General features: G+C 46.0%; 1 protein-coding gene across 2 annotated transcripts; it reads left to right on the top strand.

Moving 5' to 3' along the window:
* The first annotated feature begins 142 nt into the window (after positions 1-142).
* Positions 143-17,260, top strand: CLCN6 (Cl-/H+ antiporter 6). 2 transcript variants are annotated; one of them, XM_085080272.1, is made up of 23 exons: positions 143-231; positions 947-1,006; positions 2,038-2,103; positions 2,624-2,689; positions 3,340-3,406; positions 3,804-3,910; positions 4,142-4,268; positions 4,847-4,914; positions 5,011-5,069; positions 5,708-5,840; positions 6,113-6,226; positions 6,466-6,632; positions 7,502-7,628; positions 7,988-8,114; positions 8,443-8,596; positions 8,692-8,851; positions 9,030-9,136; positions 9,722-9,908; positions 10,330-10,487; positions 11,293-11,449; positions 12,154-12,261; positions 12,696-12,821; positions 14,145-17,260. In XM_085080272.1, the coding sequence occupies exons 1-23, from the start codon at positions 154-156 to the stop codon at positions 14,223-14,225; spliced, it is 2,604 nt and encodes an 867-aa protein (XP_084936398.1). In that variant the 5' UTR covers positions 143-153; the 3' UTR covers positions 14,226-17,260. The 2 variants fall into 2 exon arrangements, with proteins under 2 accessions (XP_084936398.1, XP_084936399.1); XM_085080273.1 differs by lacking the exon at positions 143-231 and adding an exon at positions 261-772.
* The last annotated feature ends 3,295 nt before the right edge of the window (positions 17,261-20,555 follow it).

Raw genomic sequence — 20,555 nt, 5'->3', positions numbered from 1 at the left:
CGGGCCGCGGGCTCAGGGGGCGGGGCCAGCCTGCCCGAGGGGCGCGGCCATGGTGTGGGGCGTGGCCATGCGGCGGGGCGTGGTCATGGTGTGGCGCGCGGGGTGACGCGGCGGGGCGGGGCGGGGCGGGGCTGAGGGGGCCGGCGGCGGAAGATGGCGCGCTGTGGGTGCGGGGCCGGGCTGTGCTGCTGCTGCTGCGGCGAGCGGGAGAGCCGCACCCCCGAGGAGCTGGTACGGCCGCCGCCCCGCGCTACCCCTGACCCCCGCCCCGACTCGTGCGTGCTGGCGGAGACCCCCTGCCCGGGTGTCGGCCGGCCCCGCCCGGCTGTGGGCGGTGAGCGGTGCGGGAGCGCTGGGCCCGGCGCCTCAGGGCTCCGTGCGGCACCTCGGGCCGGTGCTCAGCCGGCGGCTCCTGGCCCAGCCTGTCAGCCGATGCTCGGCCTGGCTCCACAGCCATTCCCGCCCGTTTTGCTGCCGGGCCTGGCACTTCACCGCCAGTGCCGGAGCCCCGCGCTGTCCCTACCCTACCCCGGCCCGCGTTCTTTGTCTGGGCTTCAGTCCCTGCAGCCGCTGTCCCTCGCAGCTGTATAGGGGAGTGATGCTGGCAGGGGCTCTGCCTGACTCCAGCACTGCAGAGTGATCTCTTGAAAATTGTGCTGTGCGCCCCTGTAACCTGTGGCTGTGAAGGAAAGGGGATGTGGGTTAGGACTGTGCTGTCGGGAGCTCCTGTATAGAAGTGATGTGGTGTGTTCTGGCTGAGACAAGCTGTAAGGTAAGATCCTGTAGCGTTACCCCAAAGGAAGTGGTGGTCTGGTAATCCACACTCTCAGTTTATAAACAAGAGTGGTATAGGACTTTTGTAATTTTGCCTTGGCTACTCATGAACAGCTGTACATGCATTCATTCCCCTTATGATTTTCCTTTCCCACATTTGTTTGTTTTGCAGACAATCCTAGGAGAAACTCATGAAGAGGAGGATGAGATCCTTCCACGCAAAGACTATGAGGTGGGGAATTAATTAATAGCATCTTCTGATATTGATGTGAAAAGATCTGCAGACAGATTTTGATCTGTTTGAGTTTGTAATGGGGCAGATACTCAGAATGGATCATTAGGTTGCATTGGCATCAGCAGAGATATCAAGAGTTGCCGTGCTTGCAAAGAACTGCTCCTCATCTTTGTAAGTTGCTGGGATAAAGCCCCGTGAGTAGCTTGAATGTCTGCTCTCAAGTCAGACTCTTGTTGAGAAAATTAATTTTCGGAGTCTGGTGCATTTTTCCACTTCTTCAGTGTGAGATTTACAGGCTCTGGTGGCCTTGTTTCCAAGTGACTGTAGCTACTTGGTCACACTTTCTGCTGTCTGTTGTCATGCTGGCTCACAGCAGGTCTTCCCATGTATCAGGTTCTGCTGCTTACAGGAGACTTTTGCTTTTTGCATCTCTGTATGGTGACCCTAAACTATCTAGAGCAATTGCTCAGTATGGGTATCACCAGCCCAGCCTGTTACTGCTTGGCTTGAAAAGGTGAAGATGTGGATAGCACAAGTGGAGTTTTGTGAGTGTGACTGGGAAACTGCTGCTGTTAACTCCCTGCTGTGTTAAACTGAAGAATTGATGCTGTTCACCTGGGGGCGAATTCCTGCCTAGTGTTCCTGTTGTAGTGAGAGGGTGAATAGAAAGATCCAGTGTTATCCCTTGCACCGTCAAAGTGGAGGCTCTTGAAGTCTAAAACTCTGGAATGTGACTTCCTTAATTTATAGTTGTATTAATCAGTTGTGCTTCTGTTTGTTTCACTGTCACTCTCAGCTTGGGCAGTGAAATTGTTCTGTTCTTTTACTTCATGATTTTCAGGGTGTGACTCTGATGAAAGTATTTAAATTAAGTTGTTTCCAGCAGTTTTTTCTCCTGATGTTGTTTGCAAAATCTACTGTGGGCGTAATAATGTCTTATGTAGTCTTTAAGAAGGTCTTCTGGACATAATTTCTTTTGCACAACCTGTTGGAGCTGTTTCTCCTAAATTGACCTTTTGGCATTTCAGAGCTTGGATTATGATCGCTGTATCAATGACCCATACTTGGAAGTTTTGGAGGGCATGGACAACAAGGTGGGACCCTGTTCTTTCTTTTTCTTGAGCTAAAACTGTGGAAATTGTCCAGAGAAACTGTGGATTGGAAGTGCTCAAAGTCTTTTTGGATGTGGCTTTGACAGACCTGGGAGCAGAAAGTGTTCCTGTCTGTGGCAGCGGGGTGGAATGAGATGAGCTCTAAGGTCCCTTCCATCCCATGATTCTAAATATTATTATTCTATGATTCTAAATATGCTCCACTGCAGGAGGTTTTATGGATTTTTTCTCATTATGACAGAAGTTCTACGTGTTCTCCTGGTTTCTCTATCACAAAAAAAAAAAAATTGTGGAGATTATAGCTCCCAGCATCTCTTGTGATCCTCAGGTTTAAAGTGAGCAAGATGTTCAGTCTTTCAGTTTCCTATTTTCAATTTGCTGTTGCCACTGTCTTCTGTTGATTTATCCCTCTGGCTGTAATTGAGCTGTGGAGTCTAAACCCACCTTTTCCCAATCCCTGTTTCTGTGTTGCTTTGACATTTTTTTTTTCCTTCCCAAACAGAAAGCTCAGAGATATGAAGCAGTGAAGTGGGTGCTGGTTTTTGCTATTGGAGTCTGCACAGGACTGGTAAGGCTCATGCTGTTTGGAGAATGAGGAAAATTCAGGGGAGTAAGAAGGAATAATTTAGAAGTCAATGGCTAAGGAGTAAAGAAGAGGAAACATTCTCTTTCATGATGATGAGAGCTTAGTAGCCAGAGTTCTCTTTTGGGAATTATAGCATGTTGTTGATAGATTATTTTTTAAGGAAGCATTTTTTATCTTTCAGAACTTGCTGTGTTTTCTTTGTGAAGTATTCTGGCAAATCCTTTCATTCTGCATACAGGAAAACTTGTCCAAATCAAGCCCTTAATAAAAAAGTTATGACTGAACTGTGAAAATCAGCTCGGCTGACTGTATGCCTCAATTAAACACTAGCTTTGTTCTGTACCCTTAAGTATGTTGAGGGTATTAAAAATGCTGCCTTACTACTGTAATGGGTACTAATCAGATGCAGAAATGCATCTCTTCAGAAATAATTCTGAGATGGATCTGTCCCAGTGAGAGAGAGGGAAGAAGTCTGAGTTTCCAAAGCTACTTTACTCCGAATTATGCTTCTTTTGGCTTTGTCATCTTCTGTTCCCCCATGTGTACATATTTCTGGTAGGACTAACTAGAAGGTGGTCTTTATTATTTAGATGTAGTAATTGCTGATGGCAGTTCTGTCTTCTTTTTCCCAGGTGGGCCTCTTTGTGGATTTCTTCGTGCGGCTCTTTACCCAGCTCAAGTTCCGGGTGGTACAAAGCTGTATCTTTTACCTCGGGCCTTGTTAGACTCAAATGACCTTTTCCTTTCTGTTCCCATGTTTTTCTCAGAACAGCTGACTCTCACACTTCTGCTGTCGGTCATGTTGTTCATGATTAAGCAAGTTTTCAACTTGCTTATGTAATTCAGCCCTTGAAACCAAGAAGTGTTTCCAGTATCGGGTACATAAACAGAGATTGAAAGAATGAGTGGTTTCACTCATAACTCAGTGTTGAGCTTTGAAAAGGAAGCCTAGCTTCCTACAGGTTGTGTTAGCTGCTCTGGCTGGATTAGGAAGCACAGGCTTGGCTCCTGATGCCAGTGGGAGGCCCAGATATTACCATAAGTGATTGTCTGTTCTTGTGGGGAATGTTGTTGTTTTCCTTGACCATCTCTGCAGCGGTGGAGGAATGCACTGAGAAAGGCTGCCTTGCACTGTCCTTGCTGGAGCTGCTGGGGTTCAACCTCACCTTTGTTTTTCTTGCCAGTCTTCTGGTCCTGATTCAAGTAAGACTTCGGTCCATTGCTGCTCCTTACACAACCTTGCTTTTCCCTTACACAGGTCTTTGATATGAAATACCCTTGCCAGAAGCACTTTCTGCCCCAAACTATCAAACTAGCTTCCCAGAGCTATTTGATTCAGCTAAGCAGGGTCTCTTGGTCCCTTGCTCTCTGATGAGATATTGTTGGTCAGGTATGAAATCAGTGCACCACAGTGTCAGTGTTTCTTTTCTGCAGCCTGTAGCAGCTGGATCAGGAATCCCTGAGATAAAGTGCTACCTCAATGGGGTGAAGGTTCCAGGGGTCGTGCGACTGCGGACTGTGGTGTGCAAAGCTCTGGGAGTGCTCTTCAGTGTGGCAGGAGGTAAGAAGGGCTATGGTGTGTTGATCTTGTTGGGGAAAGGAGTCACTGAAAGGGAAAAAATGCTGTCTCTGCTTACATAGGGCACAGAAGGCCCTGCCTTTCCAGTAAAATCATTTTGGTGGTTTGGAGGAGAGTCATGAGCCCTGAATGCATTTATAGAGTAGAGAATAAACAGAATGATCAGGACTATCAGGGGAGCAGGTGGTTTTCTGAGTGGGCTAGTCAGATGTGACTCTTTGTGGCACAATCCAAGAGAGAGACCTGAGAATTTTTCAGGACACATTGTCAGGAGCAGCTTGAAGGCAGCAGGGCAAAATAACCTGGAGAGTTCAGAGTCCTTGTAACAGTTGTTTTTCAATGATTTCACCCACTCAGAGAGCAAAGTCTGTGCAAGTCTTCATAAACATTTGGGGTCGTTTTGCGAGCAAGGGGTCAGCACCTCCCTGTGAGGAGCTGCAGGCTTGGCACAGGGAGCTTTGCCATGGCAGGGGAGTGGTGAGCTGATCTCTTCTGGCATTGTCAGCAAGGGAGGGTGGCAGTGGGGAAAGTGTGTTGCCTCATGAGCCTTGTTTTTCCAGGTCTTTTTGTCGGGAAGGAGGGTCCAATGATTCACAGTGGTGCTGTCGTGGGTGCAGGCTTGCCACAGGTTAGTGCTGGCCTGAGTCACTGTCCTGGTCACACCACTGCTTTGTAAGAGTAAATTTCCATCTCCTGTGTTTCTAAATATTTACTTTGTTTCTAGTTCCAGAGCATCTCTTTGAGGAAGATCCAGTTTAACTTTCCCTATTTCCGCAGTGACAGGTACTGTACCCAGGATGTGGAGGAGGGGAGAGGAGGATGAGTGAGCAGACTTCCTTGGGAGAAGGGTGGTGGGGTGGTGGGCTGAGGTGAACCAGTGAGTTGTTTTATCAGTTTCTTTCTAGAGTCCTGCAGTTTCATTCTGCAGCAAGAGAACACCAGGATAACACTCTTCCAAGCTATTGTGGTCTCCATGTTAATAGATGTTCTCTTGTGCTGCTCAGCAGATCTCTACCTTTGAAAACCTTTAATATGGATAGTTGAAAGGCTTTGTTGTTGTAACAAGCCCAGTTACTCACCCCTTATAATCAGGATATACTACAGAGAAGGCCAGTTCACCTGAATGTGAACAAATTCTTACCCTTTCCTCTCTGTAATTCTTTCAAGTGATGCTGGAGTCCATGGTTTGGGTTCCTCACACAATGGCCAGTAGTACCAGAATTTTGCTGTGTGTTTATGCCCTACAGAAAGAGCACAGTGCTGCAGCTTAATGAACAAATGGTGGTGTCTGCCATGGCCAGTTCTTCTCCTGGCTCTCGTAAATGTGCTCCATAAATGGGGATGATCTCTTACTTTGCAGAACCTAAGTATCTCTAGAGCTCTAATTCGCTAAACTGAGGTTGTTTTTCTCTTATTTTCAGAGATAAAAGGGATTTTGTATCTGCTGGAGCAGCTGCAGGGGTTGCAGCTGCCTTTGGAGCCCCAATTGGAGGCACTCTTTTTAGTTTGGAAGAAGGTTCCTCTTTCTGGAACCAGGGACTTACATGGAAAGTGGTGAGTGATGAGTCTAACTCTCTGCATGTCTCTTCCTTGAGAAGAGGGCTCCCCTTGGGAGGGCTTGTCCATGAGGGTGTTCAGATTTAGTGTACCTGGGGGAGGAAGAGTGCTTTTGTGCCTGGGCCCTCTCAAGTCTCATCCCTTCCACAGTCAGTTCCCTTCCCCAGGCGTAAGTCTCAAGGAAGAGCTGACTGTGCCAATCTTAATTTTGGGAACCTTTGCTTCCCCTTTTCTTTTCTTTTTTTTTTTTTTTTGTCCTACTTCCACAGCTTTTCTGTTCCATGGCTGCCACCTTCACCCTGAATTTTTTCCGCTCTGGAATTCAGTTTGGAAGCTGGGGGTCTTTCCAGCTCCCTGGGCTGCTGAACTTTGGGGAGTTTAAGGTAAGATTTATTGTTATTTCCTCACTCTTCAGTCTCTTGTTAGTCCTCCATTTCTGTTTGTTGGTTTGGGGGTTTCTTTTGATGCATGCCTGTTTTTCAGTGCAATACATTGATATCCTCAGACAGAATTGTTCCCCTTGGTCTTAGCTACTCAAAATCTCCAGTTGTAGAGACAGAAGTGTTGGTAGGAAATTGCAGCAACTACTGTAATGCTTTTTTTTATTATTTTCTGCACATAGTGCTCTGAGTCTGATAAGAAATGCCACCTCTGGACAGCTGTGGACTTGGGCTTCTTCATTCTGATGGGGATTGTAGGAGGCCTTCTTGGAGCCACCTTTAACTGCCTGAACAAGAGACTTGCCAAGTACCGCATGCGCAATGTGCATCCCAAGCCAAAGTTGGTCAGGTATACGTGCTCTCTTGAGTGTGTACAGGGACCTCTGTTTAGTGTCCCAAAGTGTCTCACATTTGTGTTTAGTGTCCCAAAGCAAAAGCATCAGTCTAGAAGAGCCAGTGAGTAGGACTGGAGGAAATCCCAGACTGGATATTTTAGAAATCGCAAAATGAAGCCTCCATAGAACTAAAAAGTGAACACCAGAAACCAGCTGTTACAGTCTCTGTAATTTTTTAATGTCTCTGCTGGTACAGAGAGTTGCAATCCCTCTTATAAGGGCAGTGAAGGGAGCTCTTTATCATAAAGGCTGAACAAACAACAGCTTTGTCTCCATGCAGGATTTTTTGTTGTTGTTGTCTAAACAGATGTGGAAGGAATTATGTTGGTTAATTAAATCCACAATATCTGTGCTATTTAGAGAGGGAGCTGCTGTGTTATTCTGAATGTACCTATTTGTTTGCTCTACACAGCTCCTAAACATGAAGCCTGGATTTAAAAAGAAAAAGAAGTGTATTTCAGCAGTTAGAAAAGAGATTGAGAGAATGTGCATCACCTTGCCCAGTCCTGTCTACCCTTTTACCCTCTAAGAGTGTGCAGAATATTGTTTCTATGGGAATAGCCTTATTACTGAACCCTGGGGCTTTCCATGTGTGACTGCTGCATGTTCTCTGGGCAGAAATAGCTTCTTTTTGGGGCAAGCAATTAAAAAGGGGAGTTAAGGCAATCCCTAGGAGCCAAGTCATAATTCAACTTGATTTGCAGTGTTCCTTGTTCTGATGCTAAGCTGTGGTGACTGCTGCTTCTTGCAGCCTTATCAGAGCTGGGACTGGGTTACAGTGCTGAGTGTGGCTTCAGTGTGTGGTTTCTGTTGTGTCTTTCAGAGTCTTGGAGAGCCTGCTTGTGTCTTTGACCACCACTGTCGTGGTCTTTGTAGCCTCCATGGTTCTGGGGGAATGCCGGCCAATGTCTTCCAGCAGGCACAGTGGCAATGACACCCTGAGCCTGCAGGTGAGGGATTCTTATGTGAATATTATATTCCCTGTCATATTGTTCACTCTGCAGAGAAGCACACGCATGAAATGAGCTTTTGACAGCCTGCAGTGCATAACAGAATTGCAGTGAGAGCCTGTGGAGGATTGCAGGAGCTTAGGGTGATAATGAAAGCTACATTGTGCTTTAGTACAAAGCAATCAGGCTCTGAGTCAAGGAGCCTGTTGGTGTTGTAGGCCCCATCTCTGCTATTAATGTTTGGTCTGAACTTCCCAAAGTGTGGCTAACATTAATAAAAAGTGTTACTCCTGTTCTGCCCAAAGGCTAACGAAGGAGACTGCATTTTAACCCTTTGTGTCTTTTCTGTCCTGCATTAGGATCTATCAGAGGATGTAAATTCAAGCATCAAGACTTTTTTCTGCCCAAATGAAACATACAATGACATGGCCACACTCTTCTTTAACCCTCAGGAGTCAGCTATCCTGCAGCTCTTCCACCAGGATGGTGAGTAGTTAGGAGATGACCTCATCCCATGCTTAAGCCTCAGAGCTTCATTTTACCTGAAAGTCTTGTCATAAACACCACGAGGCTAGGAACATCTTCAGGCCTTCATGGCTCTGGAGGACTGCTAGTACAACAGATAAAAGTCTCCTTGATGGGAAGAAAGGCCTGCTTTTCCTCTCTTTTCATTTACTCATTGTCTGCATGTGTGTTTGGACTGGGAGACTCAGTAGCTGTTGTGAGATGAGCCTGCTGTGAGCTGAGGGGTGGATGGTGCAAGACTCTTGGACAGACCTGTGCCCCTTCAGCCATGATTCTTCTTGTGTTGCAGGTACTTTCAGCCCAGTCACCCTGTCCCTGTTCTTCCTTCTCTATTTCTTACTCTCCTGCTGGACATATGGGATCTCTGTGCCCAGTGGTCTGTTTGTGCCATCACTGCTTTGTGGGGCTGCCTTCGGACGCCTGGTCGCCAACCTCCTCAAAAGGTGCATCAAGTGTGCGTGTGAGGGATGGAGCTGCAGGTGCACCCTGAGCTCTCAGGCAGGTTGTTCTAATCTGAGGGCTCTGTGCTTTGCCCTAGTTACATTGGCCTGGATCACATCTACTCAGGAACCTTTGCACTGATCGGGGCTGCAGCATTCCTGGGAGGAGTGGTGCGCATGACCATCAGCCTGACCGTCATCCTCATCGAGTCCACCAACGAGATCACCTACGGGCTCCCCATAATGATCACCCTCATGGTGAGTGCAGGCCCTTAGCTCTGGCTTCCTACACACTGCTTGAACATGTGCAGGCCCTGAATCTTTCTTACTTCCACTTCTTCCAGTAGTTACTTTGTTACTACTTTGTTGCTTGTCATAAGCCAAGGAATCTTGTGCTTGGAGCAACAACTCAGTAGACCTTCTGTTTGCTATGCAGGTAGCCAAGTGGACAGGAGACTTTTTCAACAAAGGCATCTATGACATCCATGTGAACTTGCGAGGAGTGCCTCTTCTGGAGTGGGAAACAGGAGTGGAAATGGATAAGTAAGGCTGCTCCTCCTGGCCAGCTGTGGGTCAGAGTTTGTGGTGGGGTTCTTGCTCAGAAGTGCTTTAATGCAGGACGATGATGCTTCATCTCCAACAAACCTGGTTGCTCTGAGGAGCAGCTCTGAAGGCTGCTGTGATAGGAGTTGTGCACCAGGCCAGTGGCAGGAAAGAGATGCTGAAGGCCTCTCTGAGGAGGGGTGGATGGATGGAAATCTGCAGGGTGGATTTGGGAGGTTCAGCAAGCACTCTGTGAAAACATTCCATTGGACTTTGCTTCTTGTGGAATGTCATCTTCTTCCCACCTGTTGTCTCTTCCCAGTAGTGTTTAAAAACTTTCTATATTATAAGTTGGAGCATTCTATCTTTCTTCTAGTGCATCGATACAATGTTCCATTATAAAAAGAAAAAAAAATCAGTTGTTCCATCACTGTTGATACCACAGTGAAGGTGAGCACACATGTACTGGCGGAACTTAACTGCAGCACACTCCTTCAGGGTCTGGTTTGTTTCCATGTTTGTTCATCACCAGCCTTCTGTCACTGACATGATGAATGCAGCAATCTTGGTTTTTTGTTTCTTCAGACTACGAGCCAGTGACATCATGGAGCCCAACCTGACGTATGTGTACCCACACACCCGGATTCAGTCCCTAGTCAGCATCCTGCGCACCACTGTCCATCATGCCTTCCCTGTGGTGACAGAGAATCGGGGCAATGAGAGGGAGTTCATGAAGGGAAATCAGCTGATAAGTAACAACATCAAATTCAAGGTAAGGAGTTGCTTGATTGATTGGTTGAAACGCTGAGAGCTTTGTTTTGCATACAAAATGGCCTTGCTTTAGTAATCTAGGCTGTTATGCAGGATTCAGGTCAGAGATAAGCACCTGCTGCAATATAAAATGTTTAAGAACTCCATTCCATTCTCTGGGCGAAGATAGAGGGAAAAGAGTGGGCTGCATTCCTACAGGCAGAAGTTAAGAGGATAAAGTAACCTGTTTATGGTAGGCATGGAAAAGTTTGGATTTGTCACTGAAGTGCAGTCCTCTTGGCTATTCTTACAAGTCCTGCTGCAGCAGTGGCTAATGAAAGTGTTGTGTGATGACACAAAGCTGTGATCAAGTAGTTCATAGGCACTCTTGGATAACTCTTGACTTGCTTGTTGAGTATCTGAAAAGTGTTTTTTGTACCCAGAAATCCAGCATCCTGACCCGAGCTGGAGAGCAGCGCAAGCGTAGCCAGTCCATGAAATCCTACCCGTCGAGTGAGCTGCGGAACATGTGTGATGAGCACATAGCAACAGAGGAGCCTCCCGAAAAGGAGGATCTGCTGCAGCAGATGCTGGAGAGAAGGTGAGATCCTGGTAGGCACAAATGCATGGAAAAAAGGGTTTTTCCATATGTTGAGATGTGTTGGAAAGAATGCTTTATACAGTCAATCATTCCATATGTCAGCAGAAACAGTGCTGGTATTCATGTTTTAGAAGTGATTTGTCAGGTCTCAGGAGCCAATGCTGCAGCTCATACCTGTGACTGAGTCCAGGCAAGTGGATTGATTATGTCCAACCTCTTAAATTTCCTTCAAACACCTATACAAAAGTATTTCCTGGAGAGGATGGAGTGCCTGGGAAGATCTCTTCTCTGTAGAAATCAGTGTCCTCTTGTCTACAAAAATGTGAGAGCTCTGGAAAGCTCACTTATCCCAGCTAAGCCCTGGTGCTGTGATACTGATCTTATCTTTCCTTTCTGATTACTGGGCTGAGTCACCAGGCTTGTGTAGCTGTTGCTTCCAAGCAGAAGCCCAGTCTAGTGAATCATTTGCTAAGTTAGTGATTGTGACTTTCATGAATGGCATCCTGACCCTGACATTTTGCCAGAAGCTTCAGCTTTTATTAGAATCCGAATAATTTGGCACTGAAAATTGCTTTAGTAGCAAGTGATTCGAAGTTGAGTTAGGAGGCTGTGCCATTCTGCTGCTCTGACCACATAATGGCACTTGACCTCTCTCTCCTATTTTATTTTGTGGAATGGAGATTTTCTTGTCCCTAGCAAGAGTCCCTGAAATGTTCAGGAGAAGATTGCAAAGAGCTGAAATAGCTGCTCTTTTGGGAGTTGGGGTATGTGAAGCTTGTAACACATGGTGTTAAATCCATCACAGATACACTCCCTACCCCAACCTGTACCCTGACCAGTCTCCCAGTGAGGAGTGGACCATGGAGGAACGCTTCAGACCCTTGACCTTCCACGGCTTGATCTTGCGCTCCCAGCTGGTCACCCTTCTTGACAGAGGGGTTTGCTACTCCGAGAGCCAGTCGGTGAGTATTCCTGCTCAGGAATTGCAGCAGAGTCATGCCTGCCCTCCCAGCTGAGGATGTTGGGAACAATATTCATGGGCTGCCAAAAAGAATTGAGCTGTTTTTACACTTTAAGGAATGCATGTGTGTTTTAAAAGTCACAGGCAGGTAATGTGAATTCTCTCTTGCAGCTCTCAAAGTAAAGGAAGTTGAATTTCTGTTTAAGTATCCCCAGGAAAAGAAGACAGCCACTGTTTAAAAAGTAAACCAACAGACCCATTTATTGCATAAAGATCTCATCCTGTCAGAACTGGAGAACTGAGGGCAGATATTAAATGCAAATAGAGCATCCAGCAGTATATACTGTGTATTTTACTGCTGCGTGTTGAGGTCTCACCAGTGTCAGCTGTGTCACTGAGATCAGTGAGGGAGGATCAGAGAGTATCTGAGGCCAGCTTCCACAAGTCTGATTTCGTGCTGCCCTCCAGTGTCGAGTCCAGAATTGTCAGAGGCTGGGGAGCAGTTCCATTCTCTGTCAGCTAAAGGCCTGCATAGCTTCAAGTTTGCACTGATAGGTACTAACAGCACCTCTGCAGGAGGTGGATGTGTGGATGTGGTGGGAGGAGGAGATCTGGGGGAGCAATTAGGGGCCATGGTTTGCTGTGCTGCTGCAGCCCCTGTGTTGTCTGGAATGGTGGACTCAGTGGGGTTTGTTTGAATTGCAGAGTGCCAGTCAGCCCCGTCTGTCCCACGCTGAGATGTCAGAGGATTATCCTCGTTATCCAGATATCCATGATCTGGACCTCACATTACTGAACCCTCGTATGATAGTGGTAAGATATGCACTGCAGTGTGACAGTGTCTCCTGATATATATTTATGACAATCCAAAGCCTTTAAAAAACTTTGAGAGCATGTTTAATACACCCTTTGATGCAGTGACCAACATCCTGTGCTCCTCATGCACTCAGCTTTCTCTGCATGTGGAAATCAAGCCTCATATCTGCTAGGTATGCTACCTACCTGCTAGGAGGTAACAACACCCACTGATGCTTTACTTCTAGAATAAGGTGTTGCCTGTCCAGTTTAACTTCCCAACAAGACAAACCAAAATAATGTCATATTTGTGCAGAAATAGAAGATGATAACAGTCAAATACCCTGTCCAGACACGAGTGCCATGGAGGACTTGTAGTAATTGCTTGTTGGTGGTTCCTAGAGACAGTGAAAATGCCTCTTGTATATAACATGATTGTTTTTCTTTCTTAGGATGTCACCCCATACATGAACCCATCACCCTTTACTGTCTCTCCAAATACTCATGTGTCACAAGTCTTCAACCTGTTCAGGACAATGGGACTCAGGCATTTACCAGTTGTGAATGCAGTTGGAGAGGTGAGTCTTTATCTTGCCTTAGCTGAAGGAAGCCACAGTGTTCGTGCAACATTTTCAATCTTTGGGACAATTCAGATCTCTTTTAACATCAAACAGAAATGCTTTAAAGAGGTCAGAATGTGATCTTCTTAGGGCCCTGAAGACTTGTTGATTACTGTGACTTTGTTGTCGTCTTTTGTGTCCCAGCCTGCTTCCCCTTTACCTGCAAAGGGCAGGACATGCATCTCTCCTGTCTCAGTTGTGCAGCCTGCAGAAGCTGTCCCATTCTTGTATCTGCTAAGAGGCCTTGAGCTCATCAGAGGCCACTAATTTGCCTTTCCTTTCACAGCTTTATTCAAGGCCAAGAGCAAAATTTCCTATATGTTGGGGTTAGAGGTTTTTCTGTAGGAAGAGAACTTGTATTCTGTTCCTTCTCACAGGAGTAAAAGAGTGTTTGAATGGTTTGTGCTTAACTCACTGTCCTTGTCTCTTTGCCATCTACAATGCTCAGGAGCAGTCAGTAGATGTCAGCAACCTCCTGTAACCACAATGAGAAACTGTATCCCTTAAGCCTGACCTGGTCTGGGCGAGGCAGCATTGCTTTTTCTGCCTCGGGGCTCCCCATAATTACTCTGCAGAACCTGTGAGCTGCAAACAAAAAATGCTGGCATGTTCTTCTTTAATATAAGATGCTCTTGCAGTACTAGAGAACAGCCTAGTTCTAAACTCTTTCAGTGTGTAAAATCAGTGAGGTGTTTCATCAGCTGAAATGTGGGGTTTGACTGCTTCCACAGTAGGCTGGGAGAGGTCTCTTTTGTCACCTGCCAGTGTGCAGCCACCTCTTAGCTGGTCTTGACCATATCTGTGTTTTGGCATTTAGAGCTTCCTTGAATGTATCTGATAGGTGCTATTTGAAATCATGCCATGTGGAATACCAGAAATGTATTAAATGAAACCATAAAAGACAGCTTTGTTATTTCCAATTGCAGTTTCCACTTCCCAAAGGATTTAGTTACATCCTTATGCTGTCTGACATGGACAGGATTTCCCTTCCTAGGCAAGGGGTCCTGCTGGTTCCAGACACCACAGTAGTTTGTTTGGCAGTTTGTTTAGGTGTAATTAAATCAGTGCTTTTGCCTGGAGCATAAGTGTTGGGACAGGGAGGGATGTTGTGTCTGAGACATTTGAACTTGAATCCACTCTAAATCAGTGTTGGTCAAGAACTGCTTTTAGATTTCCTCTATTTGGGGAGTTGAAAAGAATGACCTCTATTATGGATATCTCCTAATGGCACATCTCTGATCCTGACTTGTATCTTTTCTTCCTCTTTTCTTCCTGTTTAAGGTTGTTGGGATAATCACTCGGCACAACCTGACCCACGAATTCCTGCAGGCAAGACTGAGGCAGCACTATCAGACCATCTGATGCTCCTGCCCCAGTCAGTGTGGCTCCCTCCATCCTCCAAGGCTGCCCACGCTCTCGCACTCTGCTTGGACCTCTCGAGGCCCAAGACTTGCCGTTTGGCTTCTCACATGCATATCAAGCCTGGGGAACTGGAAAACATCTTGCTAGCCAGAGAATTAGAGGAGCAGCCTGAGCCCAGGGCTGTTGATGGGCCTCAGGCACTTGGTTTGACCACTCCTGATCCAGGTGTTTTCTTCCCCTGTCCCCCAGTTGTCTCCTTCCATCAGATGTTGTCCTGACACTGCGTGTTCTGCCATTTTGGTTTGGGGTTTTCTTAAGAGTTGGAAAAGAGAACCATCTTACTCCACTGTGTCCTGTGCAAAGAACTGCAGCATCTTTCCCTTCCTCCTGTATGATTCCCTTTTCCTCCTCCTCTCTTGTTCCTGCAACTGTTGCCTTATTTGTGTGAGAAGGGGGTCGCTGTCAAGGCTGAGAGGAGATCCTGAAGTTTGCAGATATCAAATAGGATATTTGCTCTGGAGGATGGTTTTTCACAAAAGCAGTATAGCAGTATTTAAAAATCCAGCATTTTGGAAATATACCTCTCTTTGCAAGTGCTCCCCTTTGCCCGTGTTTTTTCACTCTGGCTTCATTTTTTCCTTATTTCTCTCCTTTTCATGAGGAAATGTTCCTGCTGTGATATTTTTGACAGCAGATGATTTTTGAGAGCAGCTCAGCAGATTTGGAGTTCAGAATGGTTAAATTTCAGTTACTGTTTGGTTTTATAAATATTTAATACATTTGCAAAGCATCTCAGAGAAGGTAGATCTTTCCTGTTAGCTGTTGCTATTACCTCCCTGTAAGAGACTTTCTAAGGCACTTGGTGCCACTCCACTTTGTCACTGACATTCCTGCATTTCTTGGCATTTGTAGGCACTTTGTCCTTTCACTGGTCAAACAGTGAGAGCTTGGGGCACCTTTCCAGCTGGAGTTAGAGACCAGGGAGCCCCACATCCTGAGAGCATGGAGAAGTGTTGCTTTCTGGAGGCAAACAGAACTGATGGTCTCTGGGCTTGGTTGAATTATCTCTGTGCCATGAGAGGAGCTGCTGTAGTTTCAGGCTGCCCCAAGGATGGATTCTTGATGCTGGTGACTAAGGCAGGATCTGCTGTGGGTGAAGGTGGGGCTCTAAAATGCTTGGGATAATGTTTGCAGCTGCAACAATCTGTAAGGGTAAAATCAGTGCTGAGGAGCCAGTTGCAGCCAGTTCAGAGCTTTAGCAGGTACCATCCTGGCCAGCACCTGTATTGTTCCAGCAGGCACTGCCTTCCTGAGTTCTGTGTGCAGATAACCCTCAGTGGGAAGCCAGTGCTGTGCCTCAGGGACTGCAGAGCTGATTGTCTTGATAAAGCACAGAGCATTCTCTCAGCCAAGAGACTGAGCCAAGTTACATGGGGAAGGTATTCAAGAAAAGCTTCTACACAGCCTCTGAGCCCTGCAGTTAACCTGTTGTCTGCCATAAGGAGCTGGCTAGGTGGGAGTTGGGACAGAAGGAAGCCAAACTTTGATTTTCTGTATTTCCTTAGATCATAGGAGTTGCCAGTAGCTACTATTGATTTGCAAGTTCTTTCCCTGTGGATAAGGATGTTCTCCCTGGATAGTCTCTGCAGGTGATACCTAAAATACCTGTGTTCCCTGAGCTCTGGTTTTACTTTGAGCTATCCAGGAAACTTCCAGCACCCATTTGCACTCCCTGAAGCTGGACTCCAGGTTTGAAATATGCTTATGTTAGCCTGCCTTTCATTCAAAGGATTTGTGCTCCTGGGCAGTTACAAATCACAGGAATCCTGTTTTTGTGGGATTTCATGTCACTCAAATGTGGAATTGGCAATCCTGTACTGATAGAGCACCTGTCAAGAATGTCCTGTGTCTCTCCATGACAGATATTTTTCCTCTTGCTCATGTTCAGTGAGGGTGTGTGGAGAGGAAGGTTCCTTCTCTTCCTGCACATGAATAAGGCTCCTTAGATTTTTAGCCTTGAGCTGGTCCTGTTTTATTTGTCTTCATAAAATATAGGATATTTTGTTGCAGGATGTTTGTCATTGCTGCTGAGGCTGGAGTTGGGCAACCCAGAGAAGTTAGGGTGGAAAACTTTGTCAAGGTTTTTCTGAGCACCAGATGCTTCCCCATGAGAAGGCACCTTGCCTTCAACCTGTTGTCAGCACTGTTTGCTCTGCCTGGGCATCTTATTCCAACATTTCAGCTGGAAAACACACCATTTCATTCTTTTAGTCGTTTTCAGTGAGGGTGGTGGGTGGCCCTGTCAGCTGCTTTGAAGGGAAATCTCAGCATGTTCTGTAGGCTGCAGAAAGGGAATTAAAAGTTCTCCTGACATTTGGAGATGCAGCATTTCCCTTCTGCTGAGGGCTGATGCCAAGGGGCTTGTGTTGAATCAGTCTGGTTCTCACACTTCAGTTACTTAATTCCTTTCTTACAACACACTTGCCGCTTCCACCCTGGCTCTAGTTGCTTAGTGATTTACCAAGAAACTGAACTCTAACATAGGTGCCTGTAACATTTTACCAGAGCAACACTAAAGGAAAAATAACCCAGAACTGGACTAATTCTGCTGGGGTTTAGGGGGTTAGTCTGGGGCCTTCTCCCTTGCCTCGTGGTTTCCTGCGCAGTGTTAATTGTGCAGTTTTGAATTATTAATTACTGTGAGCCATTCCAATGGTAGCAACTTACCTTTCCATTTGTTTTTGGTTTTGCACTGTTTTTTGTTACGAAATGATGTAAGCTAATTCCATGGTGTGTATATAAATTGTATTTTTTTTATATTTGTATGAATATATTTTTATTTGAACTATGGCACTTGGGAAGTATTCATGTACCTGTAACATGTCTGAGAGTAAAATGTTTGCGTGTCTCCTTCAGCCTTTCGAGGCCTTCTGATGTTTCTGGTATTATTTTCTTTTTGCCCTTTTGATGTTTCTAGTATTGTTTTATTTTTGCCCTTTATGATAATAAAACTAGTAGAACATGGCAACATCCAAGAGCATGATTTGAGTTAGTTGATTAGTTGCTATTCGTTAGCTGTCTGGATTTAAGTTTGTGCAGAAGGTGCTCTTAAGGCTAGGCAGAAAGGAATGGGTCTGATCCTTTAGGTTATGACCACTGTAGTACCACATTCTCTCACAACAGCTGTTTCAAAGGAGAGAATTGCCCAGTTTGATAAGGAGCTAAATTGTGCACACTGTGCTGCTTTTCTCACCTGAGAACTCACCTTCCTCCCAGTAAATTAGTGAAAGAGGTTTAGAGTACAGTGTGGCACCTCTTGTTTTACAGTTGGCTTCTCCACGGTATTAAAGATCTTAATTTCATCCTTAATGTTTATTTAGCTTGTGGCTATCTTTCCTTCTTTGTCCTGCTGTCTGCCTTACAGAAATGAATTTGTGACAATCTTTGATCTTTCATCACATGCTTGCAGGCTAAAAATATAAATACAGTCTTTGAGCACTGTAGAAATACCTGACCCAAAAAGCTCACTGCCTTTCCATGTTTCTGTGTTGTACAGGATGCACATAGTAATTCTCTGAGGTACTCTAACACAGAGTTAATCAGCAGCTTTCTGGCTCCTGCCCTTTGGCTCTCCCTTGGTGGGTATGTAATGCCAGGGAAAATCTGAGGTAAAGCCATCTCTTGGGAGGGAATGGCAGAAAATCTGGTTTGGGGAACTTAAAATGTGCCACAGTGGTCTGAACTAAGCAAGGAATAGGAAGGAAACCCTAGCAAGGGTAGGAAGGAGTCAGCAGGAGAAAGGGCTGGGGGAACTCTGCTTCAGCTCTGTGCTGCCTTTGGTCATAAATGCAGCAAGGTAGGAGGGAATGGGAGACGTTTATAGACTCAATAGTTCAATCTAAAATGGTTTATAGTTCAATCCACCATGTGTCATTGTCCCTGTAATGACACACTGGGGGTCTAGCAGAAAAAATAGTGGTGTTTAGTCAGATTAATATATTTTTTTTAATTTTTGCTTTGCTAGCAGGATCCAAGATGCCTCTGCAGTGTCTGTACATTCCCATACAGGTGTGTGCATTGCCAGGTGTGGATCATGCAGCATGCCCTGGAAGGAGCAGAGGATGGCTGCCTGGAGCTTTGGCTGTGCAGGGCTGTGAGGAGAGAGTGAAGCTGCTCTTCTTGTCCAGGGTGCTGAAGGTCTTTCCAGCAGTGATGGGATACACTCAGTCTCCTCTGCATCCACTGCTTGCTCAAATGCACTGTGAAAAGGCTTGTTGGGAGTTGGGATGAAAAGTCAGTGAGCTCCACTGCACCCTGGGAAGGCAGAGGAGTTGGTTGGTGAGGTGTGGATGTTGAGCTCATGGTGTAAAAGGGAGTAGGATGTCCCTTTCTCCAGGTTGTTTCAAAACTGCAGAAATAAAGGCATGAATTGCTGTATGGGCTGTGTATGGTTTAACACATCTTACTGATCCTTTAAGCATTTTGGAGCAGAGACTGGAACCCATATATACCAGTTTCAGTAGAAAGCAATACTGTGTTGAAAATTCATGACTAACAGATGAGATATGACAACCTTGAGATTTTTGTTGACTTTTGTAGCTCCTGGATGCCTGCCTATACTAGAGGATATCTCTGGGATGACCCAATTAACACACTGGTTTTGTCTTTCTTTTATTTCCTCCCAATTCCCAGCATAGCAGGCCTGACTAGCTGCCTTCCCACCACCTTCTGTTTTTATAAATTTCCCCTCCTCCCTGCTCTGCTTCTGTACAGGATTGTGCTGGTTTTCCAAGAGAGCAGTCAGGAGATGCTAATAGAGGGGGAAGGTCTTACAAATCATCCTTCCTTCCCACATAAAAGTGTGGGACACAGTGATCAAGCAGATGTCAATCAGCAAAGGCCTTTGGGGGCCAAGATTCAGGGGAAGTAAATCAAGCAAGCTGGCTGTGGCCAGATTGGGATGTGAGCTGGCACAGCTCCATGTCCCTGCAGCAGCAGAGGGTGTGTGTCTGTACTTCACATAGGATTTTTTAGAGAAACCAAGCAAAAGTGCTAGCAGCTCCTCTTGGCATTCTTGCCTACCAGCTTGGATTTTGGTTGGAAGAATTTCGTCTAGTGGGAAGCTGGTAGGGATAGTGCAGTGTCTGAGGGGCAAAGAAACCATAAAATGTGATTTGCAAATATACCCCACACCAAGCAGACCCCTATTCCTAACAAGGCTCCTGCCTTAAGAACATGTAATATGCTAGTGGAATTGCTGTGCTTCAGAGTCCAAAGGAAGGCAAGCTGCTGAATTCTGCACTGCCAAATGCTGTGAGGAATGGGAGTGAAGTCTGGCAGGGCAGGAGCTGGCAGATGTCATTACAGCTGTGTGCAGGGAGTTAGCCTGGTCCTTCTCTGCTCCCATTGAGATATTTCTTCATTTGCATGATGGCTGTTCCCAGGATTGTTCCCTGCTCTCTCTGATTCAGCTCTCTCAGCAGCAGCAGCAGCTTTGCCTTTCCTTGGGGGGTGATGTTTTTTGCCTGTAGAGCTGATCAGCGTTGAATTTCTCCCATTCAGCTTTTCCCAGGGCTTGCTCTTGAGTGCAGCACTATTCTGACCTGGCTGCGAGATTTCCCTGAGGGAGCTTTACAGCTCAGTGTGTTTATGGGAGTAGCAGTAAAAATCCAGTCAGACATGCTTTTTTCCTCGATTGCTTACCCTCAATTAGGTTCTCCCAGACCGCAGGGTCTATTAACATGCTGTCTGCAAGCCAATACAGACTTTTTCCACCAGGAACTGGCTTGCTGTTAATACTGGACCCACCTGGCTTTAGGTCAGGCTCTTCTTGCCATTTTTAGCACATTCCACTGAACTAATTCGTTTTTTGTGCCTTCAGGGGCTGACAGGGAGGGACAATTTACAGTGTCTGTGCAAGTTTTGCTTGACTGGGTAAGATTCAGCTGCAGCAAGAGCTATTGTTACAGCACGTGGGTTGTTTTTACTTTCATTTACAGCAGCACAAGGGAAGTCAGGCTGTTGCCCATTGCTGGTGTGCAGGGATCCACCTGCATGTTCCCATCGTGCTGCAGTGGGAAATGGAATGTTTGGAAAGCCTTTTTAGAAGACAAAGCCCCATTGTCCCCACAAGGGCTCCCCAAAGGGTGACTTCATACCCCTTTGATCTGTGAAATTGCTTCTGAGTAAATGCAAAGTCACTGCAGCTTTCACTGCAGAAATGTCTCATGGATGCTGCTGGGAATCTTAACCTGGGAATTTATTCTCCTGTTAGGGAAACCTGTGTGGACACTATTCCACAAAGTATTTTATCCTTAGCTGGTGCTGCTG

Source organism: Lichenostomus cassidix, chromosome 21, assembly GCF_008360975.1.
Source record: "Lichenostomus cassidix isolate B80296 chromosome 21, HeHo_3.0, whole genome shotgun sequence".
NCBI lineage: Eukaryota > Metazoa > Chordata > Aves > Passeriformes > Meliphagidae > Lichenostomus > Lichenostomus cassidix.
This window is presented reverse-complemented; position numbering and strand designations above follow the sequence as displayed.